Source organism: Leucoraja erinacea, chromosome 21, assembly GCF_028641065.1.
Source record: "Leucoraja erinacea ecotype New England chromosome 21, Leri_hhj_1, whole genome shotgun sequence".
NCBI classification, from domain to species: domain Eukaryota; kingdom Metazoa; phylum Chordata; class Chondrichthyes; order Rajiformes; family Rajidae; genus Leucoraja; species Leucoraja erinaceus.
This window is the reverse complement of record NC_073397.1, coordinates 16,771,953-16,792,547: the sequence shown is the minus strand read 5'-3', so window position 1 is coordinate 16,792,547 and position 20,595 is coordinate 16,771,953. Positions and strand designations below refer to the sequence as shown.

At 47.2% G+C, this 20,595-nt stretch overlaps 1 protein-coding gene across 1 annotated transcript in view; it reads right to left on the bottom strand.

The window, feature by feature from the left end:
- The window catches only part of LOC129707305 (deoxynucleoside triphosphate triphosphohydrolase SAMHD1-like), a 43,734-nt gene that overhangs the window by 15,304 nt on the left and 7,835 nt on the right, over positions 1–20,595 (bottom strand). The window contains exons 5-12 of the mRNA XM_055652242.1: positions 19,910–20,423; positions 16,493–16,562; positions 12,668–12,828; positions 10,779–10,894; positions 10,100–10,167; positions 6,098–6,265; positions 3,949–4,049; positions 1,822–1,930 (exon numbers count right to left, since the gene is read on the bottom strand). Coding sequence (XP_055508217.1) covers positions 1,822–1,930; positions 3,949–4,049; positions 6,098–6,265; positions 10,100–10,167; positions 10,779–10,894; positions 12,668–12,828; positions 16,493–16,562; positions 19,910–20,061 — 945 coding nt within the window. The 5' untranslated portion in view covers positions 20,062–20,423. The remainder of the gene's footprint in view (positions 1–1,821; positions 1,931–3,948; positions 4,050–6,097; positions 6,266–10,099; positions 10,168–10,778; positions 10,895–12,667; positions 12,829–16,492; positions 16,563–19,909; positions 20,424–20,595) is intronic.

The following is a 20,595-nucleotide window of genomic DNA, read 5'->3' as shown; positions in this document are numbered from 1 at the left end:
CAAGTGTCTTCCGTGGGTTTGCCCAAAGTAAACTAAGTACAATAAACCCTCATTATAACAGGCCATGTGGTGGGGAGGTGAAATGGGTTCTGTTATTGCTGATTGTTCAAAGGTTATTTTGGCAATAGAGAGGTCAGATGGCTGTTCTATCTGTCCCTCTCAATCCTATTCTCCTCCCTTCGCCCCATAGCCCTTGACACCCTTACTAATCAACAGTCTATCAACACAGCAACTGTCTGCTGTATCAAAGGAAAGGATTACTAAGAGTGACATTGCATTAGTATTAAAAATAGAATGGCAGATGCTGGTTACAAAGTGCTGGAGCAACATCCTTTCTCGGTCTGGAACTGGGCCTGGGATCCAGGTGAGTTGCAACCAGGAGGGTAGAGGCAAGGATCGGCGGAGTCAATGGTCGCCAGAGCTTAGGTAAGGGTTGGCGGTGGTGGTGGGAAGCGTGGCCTAGAGGGGGCTGTGTGGGCCAGCGGTGATGGCAGTGGGTCCTGCCTGGAAGCAGCTACAACCGAAAACTGTGATAAAGATATCCGTAATAAAGAGGGTTTACTGTACTGACCTACGAGATATTCACTGATCACAAAGCAACAGCACAGTGGAGGCCGTCTAGCGCATCAGAGGCGTCAATACCTCGGCATGGACACGGTGGGCCAAAGGGCCTGTCTCCATGTTGTATTTCAAAACTAAATTTAACAATGACTCGTTCTGAACTGTCCTTGCCTGTATGCCCAGCTTCAGCTTACAAAACTCCAGTGTGCCCGTTAATGCTGACAAGATTACTATCTGTTGGTTTTATAGAACTACAAGGATGCCTGTGGTCTTTGGATTTGGATGCATCAATGGAAAAATGTCCTTGATTCATCGACTGGGGAACCTGCTTCAGACCTCACTGGTCTTTTAGAAATTCAATTATAAAAGAGATGAAAAAGTTTAACTTAAGACGATGTAACTCAATTGCATGAATAGGAGGATGGGCAATTAGTGACCGAGGCAGTCTAGTCCTTGTATGAAGGGCGCAGAACATCTCCAAAAGCAAATGGAGATAAAAATCTTGGAATGGTTGCAGTTATGTGTTAGGTGGAGGTATTGATGCCTCTGATGCACTAAACCGTGCTGAGAGGCAGCAGCTCCACACGCTGCATCACTCTGCTGCGCTTTTGCTGGTCGTTTCCTCAGAGGACAGAAAACAGAGGAGAGAAGTTCTGAAGGCCGCTTCATGAACTAGAAGGCAAGACACAAAATGCTGGTGTAACTCAGTGGCAGCATCTCTGGAGAAAAGGAATAGGTGACGTTTGGGTCAAGACCCTTCTTTAGACTGAGAGTCGGGGAAACTAGAGGTATGAAAAGGTTCAGAACAAATCAGAGCAGGCTCTGATGACCAAATGAAGGTGGAGCCCACAATGATCCATTCTAAGCTGTGGAAGGGGAGATCACAAAGGGATACGAACAGTGAAACTAGCTGGAAGACTGGGATGAGGGAGGGAATGCAAGGGTTACTTGAAATTAAATAAATCAACATTCACACCGCTGGGCTGTAAGCTGCCCAAGCAAAATACGAGGTGCTGTTCCTCCCATTAGCGTGTGGCCTCACTCTGACAGTAGAAGAGGCTCAGGACAGGTCAGTACGGAAAAGAAGTTAAAATGTTTGGCAACCTAGGGATTGCTTATGCCAAGATGGGCCGAGCGTAGGTGTTCAGCGAAACAATCACCTTGTCTGCTCTTGGTCTCGCCGATATACAGATCAAAATCAAGCAGGGCTTCTCAAAAACACATTCAAGAAACTCCTCGGCTTCTCACAACATTCATCACCTTATCTCGAGTGCAAATGCGCTTCATGTCGCCGACTTCACAAACTCGAGCGAACTTAAGGAAGCGTTCAAAGTCAAAGTTGTTCCGGATCCCCAGGTGGTGACAGTCCCTTCAGAAACAAGAGCAGACATCAATGGCAATTTCCGGCAGCCAGCGTTAAAGCATTTTCATGTCCGACTGATCACTCACACGGAACGTGCCCCGCTGCTGAGATCTATGGGCTCACATCTCAATGTTTTAAAGTCCCTGGCGAGGATTAGGCAATCAACTCCTGATCAGTGACGAGTTAACTTCACTAGACTCGATACAGATACAGAATTTGTCATTTTAATTGGGGAAAACTGTCAATAGATTGACATTACTTAAAATCAGAGTGCAATAGCCAATCTGAAGAATGGTCCTGGCCCGAAACATTTCCTGTCCATTCCCTCCACATACTGCGTGGCCTGCTAAGTTCTTCCAGCATGTGTTTTTGCTTGTGATAGGCAGGCAACACATTCAAGGTAGCGTGTGGGTGAGGGAGAGAAGCACATACACTCAGCAGTACAGCACAGGAACGGGCCCTTCGGCCCACAATGTTTGTGCCAAACATAATGCCACGTTAAACTGATCTCATCCGTCTGCACACAACCCATATCCCTCTACTCCCTGTACTTCCATGTGCCAACCATTGGTTGGCGGGGACGTTGAGTTAAAAGACCTGTTTCCACGCTGTATCTCTAAATTAAACTAAAACTAAACTATCTGCCTCCAACATGAATGAATGAATGAATGAATGCATGATTGAATGCATGAATGAATGATGAATGAATGAATGAATGCATGAATTTCTTTATTGTCATTGCACATGGTACAACGAAATTTAAAATCAATCCCACGGTGCGATTCACAAGAGCAGTTTAAATATACAAGATAAGGTAAAAATACATACATATAATAAAAAAATTACAGATAAATTACAATAGCAGCTGAGGTAGAGCCATTCAGTTGAATGTGAGTGTTATTTCTTATTTTGCATTATTAAGTTCACGTATGGCTATGGGGTAGAAGCTGTCTCTGAGTGTTTTTTGCGAGTTTTGAAAGACCTGTACCGTCTGCCAGAGGGCAGCAGGTGGAACAGGTTGTGTCCAGGGTGGGAAGTGTCCTTTAGGATGTTGGCTGTCCTGCCAAGGCAGCGAGAGCTGAAGATGTCCTTCAGGGAGGGCAGTGGGCAGCCAGTGATTTTTTGTGCGGTGTTGATGACCCTTTGAAGGGCTCTCCTGTCCGCTGCAGAGCAGCTGGCATACCCTTGGCATCACCCCTGGCAATGGGTTCCAGACCCCCAACATTCTATGTAACAAAAAAAACCTGCCCCGCACATCTCCATTAAACTTTTCCCAGTTCACATGATAACCTTCCTGTGTTGGACACTCTCAACCTGGGAACAAGGTTTTGACTGTCTACCCTAACTATGCCTCTCAGAATTTTATATCCTTCTACCAAGTCTCACTACAAGCCCTGACGTTCCAGATGTCGATCGGTTCAGTTCTCAAACAGATCGCTTTCATCAGAAGCAGTCGTCAAGGTCCCAGCGAGCCGCACGCGGCAGAAGGTCCCAGCAATCTGTGGCTACACCCTGACTGCAAGCCTGGCATGCCCGTGGTGTAACCAGGAACCCACCTGTAGTGGGAGCTTTGTCTGAGGCTCGTCTCATGCTCGCCCCGGAGAACTGGGAATTGGAGGGAGGGTGGACGGAGTCGGCAAAGGCAGTGGATGCTGGACGTAGGGACAGTAAGAATCAGAGGTTCTTACCTTCCGCCCTCTCGAGGTCGACTGCAATAGGCAGCCACGGGGCACGAAAGCTCCAGGTGTCCAGGCGAGGGGCAATGGTTCACAGATGATGGAATAGAGGCAATGGGCCTTTATGGCCAGCTGCAGCTGGGACGTTGAAAATGGTGCCAAAACCTGATGACTATTGCATATGGACTCTGCCATTTTCCATGCATTCTGTACTTAAGCAGGGATTGCGTGTACCTTGGTACATGGGGTAATAAAGAACAATCGGTTTAAACAAATGTCCCAGGAGAGCTCCGACTGAGAAAAGTCATGGATCAAGGAACGTCTAATCAAGATCACGCACACACTTACCTGGCAAAGTAATCCCACTTATCGACATCAATCCCGCTTCTCTTATTGGCAACGATTTCATACAGAAAGCCTTTCTCCTGAGTACGGCCCTTGTATGGCCACTGAAAAGGTGAGATAGCAAAGTTTACTTTGGGGTTTAGAGATACAGCACGGAAACAGGCCCTTCGGCCCACACCGACCTACAATCTGCTCAAACACTAGCACGATCGTACACGCTGGGGACATCTTACAATTTTACCGAAGCCAATTAACCTACAAACCTGTACATCTTTAGAGTGTGGGAGGAAGCCAGAGCACATGGAGAAAATCCATGTGGTCACAGGGAGAACGTACAAAGTACGTACAGGCAGCACCCAAGGTCAGATCGAACCCGGGTCTCTGGGGGCTGTGAGGCAGCAACTTTACCGCTGCGCCACTGTGCCGTCCTAAAATCCACAGATAAAGGATACATTCAATGCAAAGATATAACACTGAAGCTCGATTAAAGTTCAGAGGTCCAAACTCTGTGCAGAAAGCACCCATAATCATGATCAAGCCTGGGTCTCTCGCGCCATAAGCCAGCAACTTTACCACTGTGCCGCCCTAAGTCCGTGATAGACACAGAGTGGAGAAATAGGGAACAGATGATGCTAACTTACAAAAACATAAAAACACCTGGATGAAAATCTGTCGTATCACCCGTTTGATTCCAGGTACATCACCGAGATTGACCCATAAATATCCCCTAAGTGCAGAGACAAACAAGGACAACCGATAGTGCCAGCATTGGCAACGACAGCAGCATCATGTGAATGAATAAAAGCAACGAGGGTTCAAAAATCCAGCTCCAGCGCTGTGCCGCCACCGAAGCCGAGGTGCTGGGCGCTCCACGCCCGCTGGTAGGCCACGAGGACGGGTCGACGGGGCAGCCCGGAGAAAAAGCTGCCTCACCGACCAGGTAGGGACCTAGAAATATTGTTACCCCCTACCCCCCACATTAAAAAGTAATTTCTCCCACAGACAAGGCACAGGACTCAGTAAAACTGCAAAAAAAAAGTGAATTAAACGGACGGCTGCTGGTTAGCAGCCGCTCCCCAAGATGGCTCCTCCTACACTTGGCTCGGCTGACCCTACTACACCGCCAGGATAACGGGCCTTCATGGGTAGGTTAAGAGCTCTACACCTAGACCAACTGGGACTTGAAATGGCAGCAAATCTGAGACTCTGTATACTGTCTCAGTTTACGATCACTTCTACTGTATGCGAGATTGTTATCTAAGATGCATCTAAATGCTTATGTATAGTGATAATTGTACTGAACTATGTACAAAAATGAATTTCACTGTTCCACAGTACATTTCACGCTATCTCGGCAAGGCCACCAGCATAATCAAGGATGGGTCTCACTCCGGACACTTCCTTTTCTCCCCCTCTCCCATCAGACAAAAGGCACATAAATACAAGAGGTACAGAAAACGCACACCTCCAGATTCAGGGATCATTTCTTTCCAGCTGTTATCAGGCAACTGAACCATCCTATCAACTACTAGAGAGCGGTCCTGATCTCCCATCTACCTCATTGGAGACCCTAAGACTATCTTTAACTGGAATTTACTGGACTTTATCTTGCACTTAACTTTATTCCCTTTATCATGTATCTGCACACTGTGGACGACTCGATTGTAATCATATATAGTTTTTCCGTTGACTGGATAGCATGCCACATAAGCTTTTCACTGTACCTCCGTACACGTGACAATAAAGTAAACGTGATGAATAGGGAACCATTGCTCCAGTGTAAAACAGAAAATATTGCACTAAAATGTTCCAGTTTTTATTCCCCTCCCTTGGATCAACAGTATCAGTTTAGTTTTTGGAACTACAGCAGGGATACAGGCATTTTGGCCCACTGAATCCACGCCAACCAGCGATCCCCACACACTAACACTATCCTACACTAGGGACAATTTACAATTTTACCAATCCAATTAGCATACAAACCTGCATGTCATTGGAGTGTGGGAGGAAACTGGAGCAATTGGGGCAAACCCACACAGGTCACAGGGAGAACGTACAAACTACGTACAGACTGCACCCGTAGTCAGGATCGAACCCGGGTCTCTAGCGCTGCAAGGCAGCAACTCTACAACTGCGCCACTGTATCACTTACCGCTTCAGAACCGTCACCAGCTGCATTTCCTTTTGTTGGTCGGCCTTGGATCTGTTCTTTTATAAACTCCACGTCTTCTGGTAACACCAAGCCATAGCTCAATAGCACAACTTCCAGCCCGTTGGTGTTGATCAAGTGGTCAAACATGGCCAACGAAGCATCTTCATGCTGCACCAAGTTAAAGTTTAGTTTAGAAGCTCAATTCAGAGAAGGGAATGAAACATCATTCAATGCACATTAGTAGCAATTAAAGTTTAGGCAAAGTGCTGGAGGAACAGCGGTTCAGGCAACATGTGTAGAGGGAATGGACAGACAACATTTTGGGTCAGGACCCTTCTTCAGGCCGATCAAGACCATTGATCGAGGGTGCAAAGCAACATACACAGATTTAACGAGTGCAAACTGCTTTAGTCAGTCATACAGCACAGGAACAGGCCCTTCAGCTCAACTTGCCTACGACCAAGACCCACTGGTCCCACCTGGCTGTATTTGGCCCACATCCCATTAAAGAGAGAGAAAGAGAGAGAGAGAGAGAGAGAGGGAGAGAGAGAGAGAGAGAGAAAAAAAAGGAGAGAGTAAAAGAGAGAAAAAAAGTGTGTGTGTGGGTGCATACGCACATCTTCGCGAAAAAACGTGGTAATGGTAAAATTTTTTACATATTCCGGTAGATTTTTCCCGTGGATTCAAAACTCGCCTTATCTCAAAATTACGTGCTTTATTTCTCGGGTCATTACTGAACAAATCTGACCAAACTTTGAATTTAAAACCCACTGTTTTTCGCTGACGTCACTTTGGGTCTGCTCCGTGCGCCCTTCTTCCATGCGCTGCGAGTGACACCCCCCCCCCTCCCCGACCCCTCCCCCACCAGTTATTCAAAAGACTCGGCTTCTATGTGTGGGGTGGTTAGTGTGTATGTGTGTGGGGGGTGGTTATTTTGTGTGACGCCGCAGCCCCCCCCCCCACCGGGACCCAACGGGTCCCACTTGGTCTAGTCTATATTACTAAAAGTCTGTTCTTGACCGGTTTTGGCGATCTGTGCTGCGATTTCCGAAAGAACGCCGCCACCTACGGCCGTCATTTTTGGCCACCTCGCTCAGAGCCCCCATCCGCCGCATGTGTGCCGAGGATTTTTCCAGTCGATGAAAAATGACAGAGATATTAATGATTTTACAAAATTCCCCATTCTCTCTGCTGCCCCCGCTGGCGGCAGGGGGGATGGACTATAAAACCAGGAAGTGGTGTGCCTCAATTGGTCTGCAAGCTGGAGGAAGGCAGAGGGTCACGTTTCTCCGAGCTGTGAATAACACTGAACACATGGCCACACAACTGTGAGTAAGTACCCTTAATATGGTTTGAAAATGAAAATATGGTTAAAGTAAAAAAGCACTGCCTGCAAATGGTTGTTTGGGGGGTTTGGGTTGAAATAAAAAGGCACTCACTCTTCCCCCCCCCCCCCTCTCCCCCTTTTTCTCCCCCTCGTCCCCTCCCCCACCGTCCCTCCCCTAAAACCCCCCTCCCTTCCACACACCCCTACCCTTCCCTCCACCCCCTTCCCCTACCTCACCCCCCCCCTCACCACACCCCCTCTCCTCCCTCCCGTCCTCAACCTCCTCTCCTCTCCCCTCCTCTTTTCTCCCACTCCTCCCCTCCCCCACCATCTCCCTCCCCTAAACCCCCCTCCCCTCCACACACCCCTACCCCCTTCCCCCCTCCAACTCTCCCCCCCCCCCTCACCTCTCCCCCCCTCCTCCCCTCAAACCCCCTCCCTTCCACACACCCCTACCCTCCACCCCCTCCCTGCTCCCCACCTCTCCCCCTCCCCTCACCTCCCTCTCAGCACACCCCCTCACTCCCCCCCTCCCCCCCCCCCCCCCCTTTTCTCCAACTCCTCCCCTCCATCGCCTCCCCCACAATCCCTCCCCTAAACCCCCCCACCCTCCACACACCCCTACCCCCTTCCCCCACCCCCCCCCTCCCCACCTCACCCCCTCTCAGCACACCCCCTCACTCCCCCCTCCCCTCTTTTTATCCCACTCCTCCCCTTCATCCCCTCCCCCACTGTCCCTCCCCTAAACCCCCCCTCCCCTCCACACCCCTACCCCCTTCCCTCCACCCTCCCTGCTCCCCACCTCCCCTCTCCCCCTCACTCTCTCTCTCCCCTCCACCCCCACATTTCCCCTCTCACCCACCCTCCCTCTTCTCCTCCTCGCCACCCCCTCTCCCTCTTGCCCCTCTCTCTGTGTCTCTGCCCCATCTCTCTCTGCACTCACTCTCTACCCCTCCTCCCCTCTCTAGATGTGACTGCAAGTTGGGGGCTATGCGTCAGTAGATAGGGTGGTTATGGGGTAAAAGGAGCAAATTAATATTAATATATCAAGGAGGGTAATTAGCGTGGGTGCGGGGGGATAGTTAGTGTGTGAGACGCTGCATGCCGCCTCCCCCCCCCCACAACCGCACGTTGGGGGAACAGACCCAACGAGTCTGCACTTGGTCTAGTATTATACTAAACCTGTTCTCTTTGTTCTCAACATTCTAAATTTCCGTGTGTATGCAGGGTTGTGGTGACTTTCTTTTAATCTCCTTAATTCGTACCTTCTTCCAAAACACTTGGCCACAGCCTTCCCATTTTCACACATGCTACTCCCATTTTTTCCCTCGACGGGATGAATATCCCGTCGCGTTTCCACTTATATTTCCAAATGTTTTTTAAGTTTTAATCGTTTATTTCAAAAAATTAACTTATTTTCAGTGGGAGACTCTCGCAGCACTCTCCATTGAATCTCATGGACGTCCAATCACAATGGATCTCATTTACATATGACATCACAGTAGGACAGGGGTGGGAGATTGCAACCAAAGATGGTGGAAATGACGTTCCGTTGCGTACTACACGTCAGTCCATTGGATTTTGCAGGATTGGTCTATCTTGGTCCTCTAGTATCTTGGATTGCAACCTTCACGTGTTCCACGAATGCCGCGCCCCCCTCACCCCCACCCCTCAATCTCTACCCCCTTCATCCTCTTCCTCTCTAACCGCGCATGCGCAGTTGGGGGCTAGCGCGAGTGGATAGGGTGGGGGAAATCGGGGAAAAGGAGCAACTGAATAATATTAATATATCATGGGGGGGGGTTAGTGTGTGGGGGGGGGGGGGGTAGTGTGTGTGTGTGTGTGTGTGGGTTAGTGTGCGTGTGTGACGACACAGGCCGCCCCCACCCCAACCGCGCATTGAGGGGACGGGACCCAACGGGTCCCACTTGGTCTAGTCATGTCATAAAAGTTTTGTGATAGGAGTAGAATACTGCCAGTCGGCCCAACAAGTCCACTTCGCCATTCAATCATGGCTGATCTACTGTATCTCTCCCTCCAAACCCCATTCTCCTGCCTTATCCCCACAACCTCTGACACCTGCACTAATCAAGAATCTATCTGCCTTATAAATATCCATTGACTTGGCCCCCACAGCCGTCTGCGGCAAAGAATTCCACAGATTCACCACCCTCTGACCAAAGACATTTCTCCTCACCACCTTTAATTCTGAGGCTTGGACCTCTAATCTTAGACTCTCCCACTAGTGGAAACTACCTATACACATCCACTCTATCCAAGCCTTTCACTATTCAGTATGTTTCAATGAGGTCCTCCCTCATTCTTCTAAAATCCAGCGAGTTCAGTCCCTGTGCCGATAAACTCTCATCATAGGTTAACCTACTAATTACTGGGATAATTCTTGTAAACCTCCTCTGGACCCTCTCCAGGGCCAGCACATCCTTCCTTAGATATGGTGCCCAAAATTGCGCACAATATTCAAAATGCGGCCTGACCAGCGCCTTATAGAGCTTCAGCATTACATCCCTGTTTTCGTATACAAGCACTCTTTAAATAAATGCTAGCATTGAGTTTGCTTTCTTTACTACCATCGCTGGAGATGGGATCACTGCATGCGCCCATTGCCACGTTTCACGTAACACGCACCCGTAAACGGAGCCTGCAGATTGCATTACCTTCCAATTACCTTTCCTCCTCTGAGGAATAAATTTTCCATCAAACAGGTGTGAGAAAGGCCCATGACCTGGAGAACACAAAGAAAAGTCAATGTTGAAGGAAGGAACTGCAGATATTGATTTAAACCGAAGATAGACACAAAATGCTGGAGTAACTCTATGGGACAGAGAGATAGAGCGAATGGGTGATGTTTCGGGTTGAGACCTTTCAGACTTCTGAAGAAAGGTCTCAACCCGAAACGTCACCCATTCCTTCTATCCAGAAATGCTGCCCGTCCTGCAGAGTTACTCCAACATTTTGTCTAAAGGTCAATGTTGAGATGGAAAGAAACTTGAATCAGTAGAAGGAGCAGAATTTAAAATGTCATCTCCTCCAACAGTACAGCCCGCCCTCAACAATGCACAGGGATGAGAGTCCAGGTCACTGTGTCAGGTAACTAGGCCTGGTTGTGCATCATTTTGCCTGGAATACCATAAGCTGTATACTGGATTTGAGGTCTTTCCCTTCATAAGTTCAAGGAACAGCATTCGGCCTTTCAGTCCATCAAGTCTACTCCGCCATTCAATCATGGCTGATCTCTCTTTCCCTCTCAACCTCACTCTCCTGCCTCCTCCCCATAACCCAGACACCCTTACTAATCACCCTTATTTCTCTTGCGCTAAAGAGCCACTCCCTCACCTAGATCGTGGCAGAGTCCGGCGATCTGAACACACAGGATGTCTCGATGGTTAATCTGAAGTTCTGGTTGCCGACCACAGAGTGCTTTGACCAGCTGTCCTGCCAGGTGTGCCACACTGCGGGACAAAGACACAACTATAGAATAAAGACACACAAGCTTTTATTCATCAACAACCTTCAAATGTAGATTTTCAAAAAATTGATCCCTCCGTTCAGGTTTATTATTGTCACGTGTTCAATCGTCCTGCAAAAAGCCTCTGTTTGCATACAATTAAATCAGATGATATTGTGAATAAATATGCATAGGGGGTGGCACAGCTGGAAAAGCATTGCACTCTGGATGAATAAATACTCTCAGATAGGAAAGATAGTGCAAGCAATACACGCCACATTCCACAATACCTCACCTGAATGTTTCCACTCTAACTTTTTTTAGTTTAGTTTGGAGATACAGTGCGAAAAAGGCCCTTCGGCCCAACGGGTCCAAGCCGACCAGCGATCACCCCGCATATTAACACTACCCTACTAGGGACAACTTTTACATTTACCAAGTCAATTAACCTACAAACCTGTACGTCTCTGGAGTGTGGGAGGAAACTGACGATCTCGGAGAAAACCCACGCAGGTCACATAACAACTTCGTACAGACAGCACCCGCAGTCGGGATCGAACCCGGGTCCGGCGCTGCATTCGCCGTAAGGCAGCAACTCTACCCCTGCGCCACCGTGACCGCCCCACTCTGATAAGAGTTGGGATGCTTTGCAGAAGAGCAATAAAGCTCTGCACCAGGGGAGGTTTAAAGGAGTAGCCTAAGATGACAAAAGGGCAATAAAACTGGAGAAGCTGTGGGAGACAATGCTAGATCTTTGCAACTTGGCACACGAAGAGAGAGCCATTAACCTTAGATCAAAGGAATCCACACACTCAGAGGTGAGGTGAGACAAAGAGTTCTTGAAAAGGACCAGAGAATGAGAATTTTATAGCAAGATAAAACACTCAGGTTGCAGACATAAGGTTGCAGACAGATCAGATATATTGGAACAAATAGGTCACAATGCAAGTTAAAATACATGTTGAATGAGACGGTGGAAGGTGGCTGACCCGCAAACTGGAGGAAGAACACCTCATATTCCTTATGAGCACTTTAGCTAGCTTACAACGGAATAAACATTGAAGTCTCCAATTTTAGGTAACCTCAAACCAACTCCCTCCACACCCCTCTCCTTCCTACCCCGCACCCCTCTCCTTCCTCCCCCACACACCTTCTTCACCTCCCACCACCCCCACCCCACCTGGACTACCACCTATTTCAAGGCCCTTGTATTGTGTTTGATTTATATTAACCATCTGTTGTTGAATAAGATTAACATAAGCAAAAGTATGTTATGAATGACTAATGAAACCAATGTAGTTAATAGAATATTTTCGTAGAGTGGTATCTAACAAAAGTTGTTTACTGCACAGTATAACTGTCGGCTAATTCTGTTGTGAAGTCAGAGAATTGGTGAGCAGTTTACTGCAGCTATCTCTCCATGATATCATGCAGTAAAATCTCGAAGCAAATCTGCAAAGACTCCACTTTTCATTGTCCATTAATTTCCCTCTAAATTAATTTCTTCACACTGCAGGTGCTGTCTGTACGGAGTTTGTAGGTTTCCCAATGGCCGCGCGGGTTTTCACCAAGTGCCCCGGTTTCCTCCCACTTCCCAAAGACATGTGTGTTTGTAGGATAATTGGCTTTCAGTCTGATGAAGGGTTCCGATCCAAAATGCCTCCTAATCTTTATCTCCAGAGATGCTGCCTGACCCAGCTTTTGTGTCTATCTTCCATATAAACCAGCATCTGCAGTTCCTTCCTACACATTCCAGAATTGCTCGCCTGGTCCTTACCCGATGGAGTGCTCAAAGCGGTTGTGGGAAGCCCCAGGGTAGACAAAGTAGACCCCTCCGAGCTGCTTAATGAAGCGGAGCCTCTGGAACTGCGGGGTGTCAATGATGCGGACGAGCAATGGGTGCATCTCAATGTGGCCGTGAATCGGATCGTTGAACACCTGCAGGGAAGTCAATGCTCTCTGTTAATCTTTTTAAGTGATCTGTAAGAGTCATTGTCTCAGAAAGATAGCCAGCATCATCAGAGGCCCACACCACCGTGGCCCATTTCACTCCTGCCATCGGAGTACAGGAGCCTGAAAACTGCAACGTCCAGGTTCAGGAGAAGCTTCTTCCCTGCAACCATCAGGCTTTTAAACACTACAACCTCCAAATAAGCTTCAAACTACATAGACTTGGGGGCATTGTTTTTGACTTAGCAGTATTAGTTATTATGGTGTTTACAAAGTTCTATATTTAAATATCCAATATAGACACAAGGTGCTGGAGTAACTCAGCGGGTCAGGCAGCATCTTCTAGGCTGTGGGCCGAGGAACTTTTTCGTTTAGTTTCGTGACCCAACTCACAGAACTACCTGAATTTTTAATATATTGTGTAAAAATATTATATAAATCATACCTGAAAATCGTCAAGAACAAAACCTGCCAATTTTTAAGAAATATGCTAAACAACTCAAATTTTCTGAGTAGTAATTGCCCAATCAATGCATGTTTGCCATTGAGGTCAGACGCAAATTGGTCAATCTCGCACTTTGTTTTATGGTCGCTAGGCAGCGAGGACACTGGGATAATGGCTGCCTCCTCATTACATCACTAGCAATAGCAAGGTTTCCAAGCATAAAGGTAATGCTAACCTTGCTGATAATTTCGTTTTTCATTTGATTTATCTTTATAATGCGTACTGGTAAATAAAAACGATAAATAACAAACGTAGAGCTATGGTTAGGATTAGGGTCTGTCTGTCTGGCCGGTGGTGAGCGTTGGGCTGGGCCTCCGGGAAGTGAGTGTTGGGCCGGGCCTCCGGTTAGTGCTGCTAGGAGTCGGTCGGGCTGTCGGCCGGCCGGTGTTGCAGCAAGCGAGCGGGCGGTCTGATGGAGTCGGCGCTATCTGGGTGCTGAAGGCGGCCCGGGCAACGTGCAAGGCAGTGCTGCCCCCCTCCATCGCCACCGCATGCTTGCCGAGATGGACGCGCTGCGGGGCCACAGTACGGAGCACGCAGCCGGTCCCAAAGCGACTCCATCTCCAGCCTTGGGCAGCTCTGGGAGGGGGGCGAGTTAGGGTTAGGCATTTTTCTGCCTTAGCCTTCCCCCACCCTGGCACTGCCCCAGTCCCACTATGGCCGTGACCCCCACTCTGCACACCGGCAGTCAGTGGAGTTCATTAAACGGGGAAACCTCGAACTGCCCTGACCTATTAATTAGGCTGGTTCAGGAGCAGGACCTCTGCGGCAGTCTCATTAAAAAAAAACTTACAATTATATTAATTATATTATTTTTATAGAATACAATTATACATAATTATATATGATTATAGTCATATTCACAAGATATCAAGTCAAGTCAAGTTTATTTGTCACATACACATACGAGATATGTAGTGAAATGAAAGTGGCAATGCTCGCGGACTTTTGTGCAAAAGACAAACAACCAAACAAACTATAAACACAATCATAACACACATATTCTTTTACATAATAAATAATGGAAGGAAAAACGTTCAGTAGAGTTAGTCCCTGGTGAGATAGGCGTTTACAGTCCGAATGGCCTCTGGGGAGAAACTCCTTCTCAACCTCTCCGTTCTCACTGCATGGCAACGGAGGCGTTTGCCTACCGTAGCAGCTGGAACAGTCCGTTGCAGGGGTGGAAGGGGTCTCTCATGATATTGTTGGCTCTGGAGTTGCACCTCCTGATGTATAGTTCCTGCAGGGGGGGGGCAAGTGAAATTCCCATAGTGCGTTCGACCGAACGCACTACTCTCTGCAGAGCCTTCTTGTCCTTGGCAGAGCAATTCCCAAACCAGATGGTAATGTTCCCGGACAAGATGTTTTCCACCGCCGCTGCGTAGAAGCACTGGAGGATCCTCGGAGACACTCTGAATTTCCTCAATTGCCTGAGGTGGTAAAGGCGCTGCTTTGCTTTTGCTCACGAGTGCTGAGGCGTGTGATGCCCATGTCATATCCTCGGAGATGTGGACTCCCAGATATTTAAAACAGTTCACCCTATCCACAGGATCCCCATTTATCCTCAATGGAGTGTACGTCCTCGGATGATGTGCCCTCCTAAAGTCCATGATCAGCTCCTTCGTTTTTGATGTTCAAGAGGAGGCTGTTATCCTGGCACCAGAGTGCTAGATCAGCCACCTCCTCCTGGTAGGCCTTCTCGTCGTTGTCTGAGATCAGGCCCACCACCACAGTGTCATCAGCAAACTTAATTAATGAGTTGAAGCTGAACCTAGCCACACAGTCGATGTATTCCCTCCCATCTTGACTACCTGGGGCCTGGTACATATATCTGGTATAATAATATAGTTTAAATAGACTGCAACAGGGAAATAGGCTCCCCATGGTGTAATATGGGCATTGGACACTAGATGGCGGTTACTTTTCCGATTTCATTTTCTAATTAGTTTAATTAATTAATGTACAACTTTTGGCACTGGCGAGTTATGACTTCCTTCTCAATTATATTTAATCTAAATCTGTGCAAAATTTAATGTCGTTCTGAAACGTGGGTCACGAAAATGGATTTCTAGACAGATTTTTGATGCTCGGCCCACAGCCTATTTGGTGAAAACGGATGGACGATGTTTCAGGTCCAGCACCTTCTTTGATATAAACAAACATCTACAGTTTGACCAGGCCCAAGAGCAAACCAATCCCCTCCTCACCTAAGCCTATGAACCTTTACCTTCTACCCCCTTCCCCCACATTGTGTTTATGTTTCCCATTAAATAAATCTAGGTAATTTATCATTCTCCACGCGCTGCCTTTCACACTGGGTTTTTCCCCATCATTTTCCTTTTTTTTGCTCTATCATGACTTCTAAGAGAGAGAAAGGTTCCACATTCCAGAATGAATGGTTCCAATCAGAAATGTCGCCTGCCCATTCACTCCTTAGATGCTGCCTGACCCGCTGAATTTGTTCAGCATGCCATGTTTTGTTCTACATTTTTCTTTCATTCTTCTTACCGTGAAGCAAAGTTTTTATTTTCTGTTCCCTTATCAATGACACCTTCACCATTGAACCCCCTTCATTTATTAAGATGGCGTCCAATTCATATGCCCAACCCCCTTTTCTGGGGAGCCGTGAGCCCCTGCCTTTGCCAGGAGCTCGAACCTCACTAGATTAATTGCAGTCTAACAATCCCTCATTCATGTATGGACACCCACCTTTTAAAAAATTCTAAAGTTCTTTAGACTTTAGATATGATGTGGAAGCAGCCCCTTTGGCCCATCGAGACCATGCTGACCAGCGATCACCTCGTGCATTTGCACTATCTTACACACTAGCGACAATTTACAGGTTTATTCACCATAGCCAATTAACCTGCAAACCTCTGCGTCTTTGGAGTGTGGGAGCACCCGGAGAAAGCCCACCCAGTCACGGAGAAAATAAAAACTCCATGCAGACAGCACCTGTAATCAGGATCAAACCCAGGTCCCTGGCGCTGCAAGGCAACAACTCTACTGCCTTGCAACTGTCACATGGGTGGGGTCACAGGATATTTGAAGGCTCTGCACGCCATCAATTCTCCAGAGGCTGCGCCCACGTGATAATCAACCAAAACCCAATGATGGTTTAATGCCCTGTCAGGAGCATCATCTTACCTTTGCGTCAATAGGGTTCTGCCGGAGCGTATTAATGCACTTGATCAGTTTTAATCGGTCTCCCAGGATGCTAGATCGAAAATAAAGTAGCAATAACAGTTACCTCCCAGGCAATGCAAAGACTCAGATATACTACAGACTACATCCCTCACCATCCATTTGGATCAGCAGCACCATTATAAAGCTGGCAAAGCCACCGTCTCACTGCTCCCGGTTCAATCCCAAACTCTGATGCTACGTGGAGGTTGCACATTACCTGTGACCACATGGGCTTCATCCAGTTGCTCTAATTTCCTCCCACACCCCCAAGACACACAGGTTGGTAGATCAGGTGGCTACTGTAAAGTTGATGGGAAAGTAGGTTGCTTAACGATTGGTGTAAATGTGTGCTTGATAGTCAGCACAACTAAGTGCCCAATGTGCCCGTTTTCACGACAAGACCATTGTTTCTTAGCTCCCTCTGCACCCCTCTAGTAACTGGTTATGGAATCTAAGCACACCAGACTTTGAACCATTGGCAATCATTTTGCTATTTAAGTTATTAAATAACTTCTGATGCACAAGTTTACAGCAAAAAGGTCAGTAAATATTAATTCCACTTGCTAACATGACTCCCATCTCAATATTATAAACAATAGATAATAAGTGCAGGAGTAGGCCATTCGGCCCTTCGAAACCAGCACCACCATTCAACTGTGATCATGGTTGATCATCCACAATCAGTACCCCGTTCCTGCCTCCTCCCCATATCCCCATATTCCGCTACCTTTAAGAGCCCTATGTAGCTCTCTCTTGAAAGTATCCAGAGAACCTGCCTCCACCGCCCTCTGAGGCAGAGAATTCCACAGGCTCACAACTCTCTGTGAGAAAAAGTGTTTCCTCGTCTCCGTTCTAAATGGCTTGCCCCTTATTCTTAAACTGTGGACCGTGGTTCTGGACTCCCCCAACATCGGGAACATGTTTCCTGCCTCTAGCGTGTCCAAACCCTTAACAATCTTATATGTTTCAATAAGATCCCTCTCACCCTTCTAAACTCCAGAGGGTACAAGTCCAGATGCTCCATTCTCTCAGCATATGACAGTCCCGCCATCCCGGGAATTAACCTTGTAAACCTACGCTGCACCCCCTCAATAGCAAGAATGTCCTTCCTCAAATTAGGGGACCAAAACTGCACACAATACTCCAGGTGTGGTCTCACTAGGGCTCTGTACAACTGCAGAAGGACCTCTTTGCTCCTATACTAGACTCCTCTTGTTATAAAGGCCAACATGCCATTCGCTTTCTTCACTACCTGCTGAACCTGCATGCTTACTTTCATAGACTGATGAACAAGGACCCCCAGATCGCGTTGTACTTCCCCTTTTTCCAACGACGCCATTTAGATAGCAATTTGCCTTCTTGTTTTTGCTACCAAAGTGGATAATCTCACATTTATCCACATTAAACTTCATCTGCCATGCATCTGCCCACTCCCCCAACCTGTCCAAATCACCCTGCATTCTCATAGCATCCTCCTCACAGTTCACACTGCCACCCAGCTTTGTGTCATCTGCAAATTTGCTAATGTTACTTTGAATCGCTTCATCCAAATCATTGATGAATTTTGTAAATAGCTACGGTCCCAGCACCGAGCCTTGCGTTACAGTACTAGTCACGGCCTGCCATTCTGAAAGGGACCCGTTAATCCCCACTCTGTTTCCTGTCTGCCAACCAATTTTCTATCCATGTGTTGCACTCTACCCCCAATACCATGTGCCTTAATTTTGCCCACTAATCTCCTATGTGGAACCTTATCAAATGCTTTCTGAAAGTCCAGGTACTCTACATCCACTGGCTCTCCCTTGTCTGTTTTCTGATGGAGGAGCTGCACCTCATATTTCACTTGGGCAACTTACAACCCAGCGGTATAAATACTGACTCCTCTAACTTCAAGTAACCCTTGCTTTCCCTTTCCGACCAATCTGACTGTCCCGATTAAATTTTATGTAGGAAGGAACTGCAGATGCTGGTTTAAACCGAAGACAGGCATAAAAAGCTGGAGTAACTCAGCTGGACAGGCAGCATCTCCGCAGTGGGGCAGGCAGCATGGATAAGAAGGAATGTGTGATGTTTCGGGTAGAGACCCTTCTTCAGACAGAGTCAGGGGAGAGGGAGACACAGATATGGAAGGGTAAGATGTGAAAATGAGACATCAAAGGGACGAAGTTCAAGGAAAATGTAGAATAGATCATTGTTAGCTGGGGAAAGATGACAAAGCATACACAGATAAAATTTAATATCTCGACCTGAAACGTCACCCATTCCTTCTTATCCATGCTGCCTGTCCCGCTGAGTTACTCCAGCATTTTGTATCTATCTTCGGTGTAAACCAGCATCTGCAGTTCCTTCCTACACTTTCGGGAACCTCTTTGCTGTCCCCAAAGGCCCGAGCCAAAAGTTTTGCTTACCTCACACCCGCCTTTTCTAAATCACGTTGTGTCAACATTGGCAAGACATCGCCCGAAAGCTGTGCATCTGATGAGAGGATTCACAGGAAAATGAAAGTGAAAGCAATATCCAAATTATAAGTTAAGAAGGAACTGCAGATGCTGGAAAATCGAAGGAAAATCGGGCTGAAACCCTTCTTCAGACTGAAGGCCGAACCCCTTCTTCAATTTTCAGTCTGAAGAAGGGTTTCAGCCCGAAACGTTGCCTATTTCCTTCGCTCCATAGATGCTGCTGCACCCGCTGAGTTTCTCCAGCATTTTTGTGTACATCCAAATAAGAATCATGTCCAAGCCAAATAGCCCAGGCAAATATTCCAAACACCCTGTTGATTAGTGGGGATAGCATGGAGGACATTACATTTTCAACACTGAGAATTTAAGTGGTAAATTTAATGGTAAACTTTTCAACCTATATCTCCAGTTCTGAAACCCGGTAGTAAACCATTTGTTACCGGGGCGACGCCGTTTCGGCTGCTCACAAAACACCGATATAACACACTAATATTAGACTCGCCACATTTAATATCGAGGCTTTTGATGAAAATGAAAGGTGTCCCGGAATGATCAATGGGATGAGAAAGGTTTGCGTGCCTCGCCGTGGCATTCCCCAACACAAGATCTTTAATACCAACAAACGTGCAAGGCATTGTACCGAAACGTAAAGGATGTTTCCAAGTGCTTCCCTTTGCCATGTGTTTGAACTCTTCCGATGAAAATTGCAGGGAAAGGTTGGAATGAACAGTAATAACAAGGAACTGCGGATGTTGGTTTATACCAAAGATAGAGAGCAAAGTCAGACAGCATCGCTGGAGAAAACATGAATAGCTCCAGCTCCCTCAGCCCCCCCCCCCCCCCCCAAAAAAAAAAACAAGCCGGGAAGGGTTTGCACGGTTCTCTGGTTCCATACTTGCCTCTAAATAACTGCTCTAACTTTCCCAAGCCGTGCATCCGCAGGAAGCGGCAAACATCTTCTACGTCCCATTCCTGGTAATTCGATTTACTGGACTGCAAAACTCCCCGCTTGGGGCTGCCTCTGTCAGGGCTGGAGGATCTCCGTCTCTTGCTGCTTTCGCCCTTGTTCATCTTGCTCTGAATCTCCGCTGCAAAAGCTACCAGAGCTGCGCTCGCTGGCCGCCTGTGAATGACAGTTGTGGAAAGTCCCGGGAATTCGGGCCCCGCTCGCTGTCAATCAAACCCAGACACCTCCCATTTAAAGGCACAATGTACCCTTTGCAAAAGCACTCGACAAAAGGCCAGAGTTCAGCACTTCATAAACCTGCTGTTCAAGTTCAAGTTCAAGTGAGTTGTTGAGGCGGAAGGATTGTAGGGTATATTTCCATCTTCCTTTTTCTTATTTCTCTTCTTTCTGCTCGCGCTTCTTTGGTAGTTTAGGGGTCTTTTCTTTCCTTTCTTTTTCTTTTTTTTCCATTCTTTGCTTTTTTTCTCTTTTTAAAAAAAATCAGGTATTAATGTTAAAAATGCTGTACGAAAATTGTATAACTTTCATGTCAATTAATTTATTCTTGTACAATGGCTTCTAATAAAATTAATTCAACAAAAAACAAACTGTTCGATGGTGGAAGAATTTTTTTCTTTTGGGACCAACACTCCCCTCGC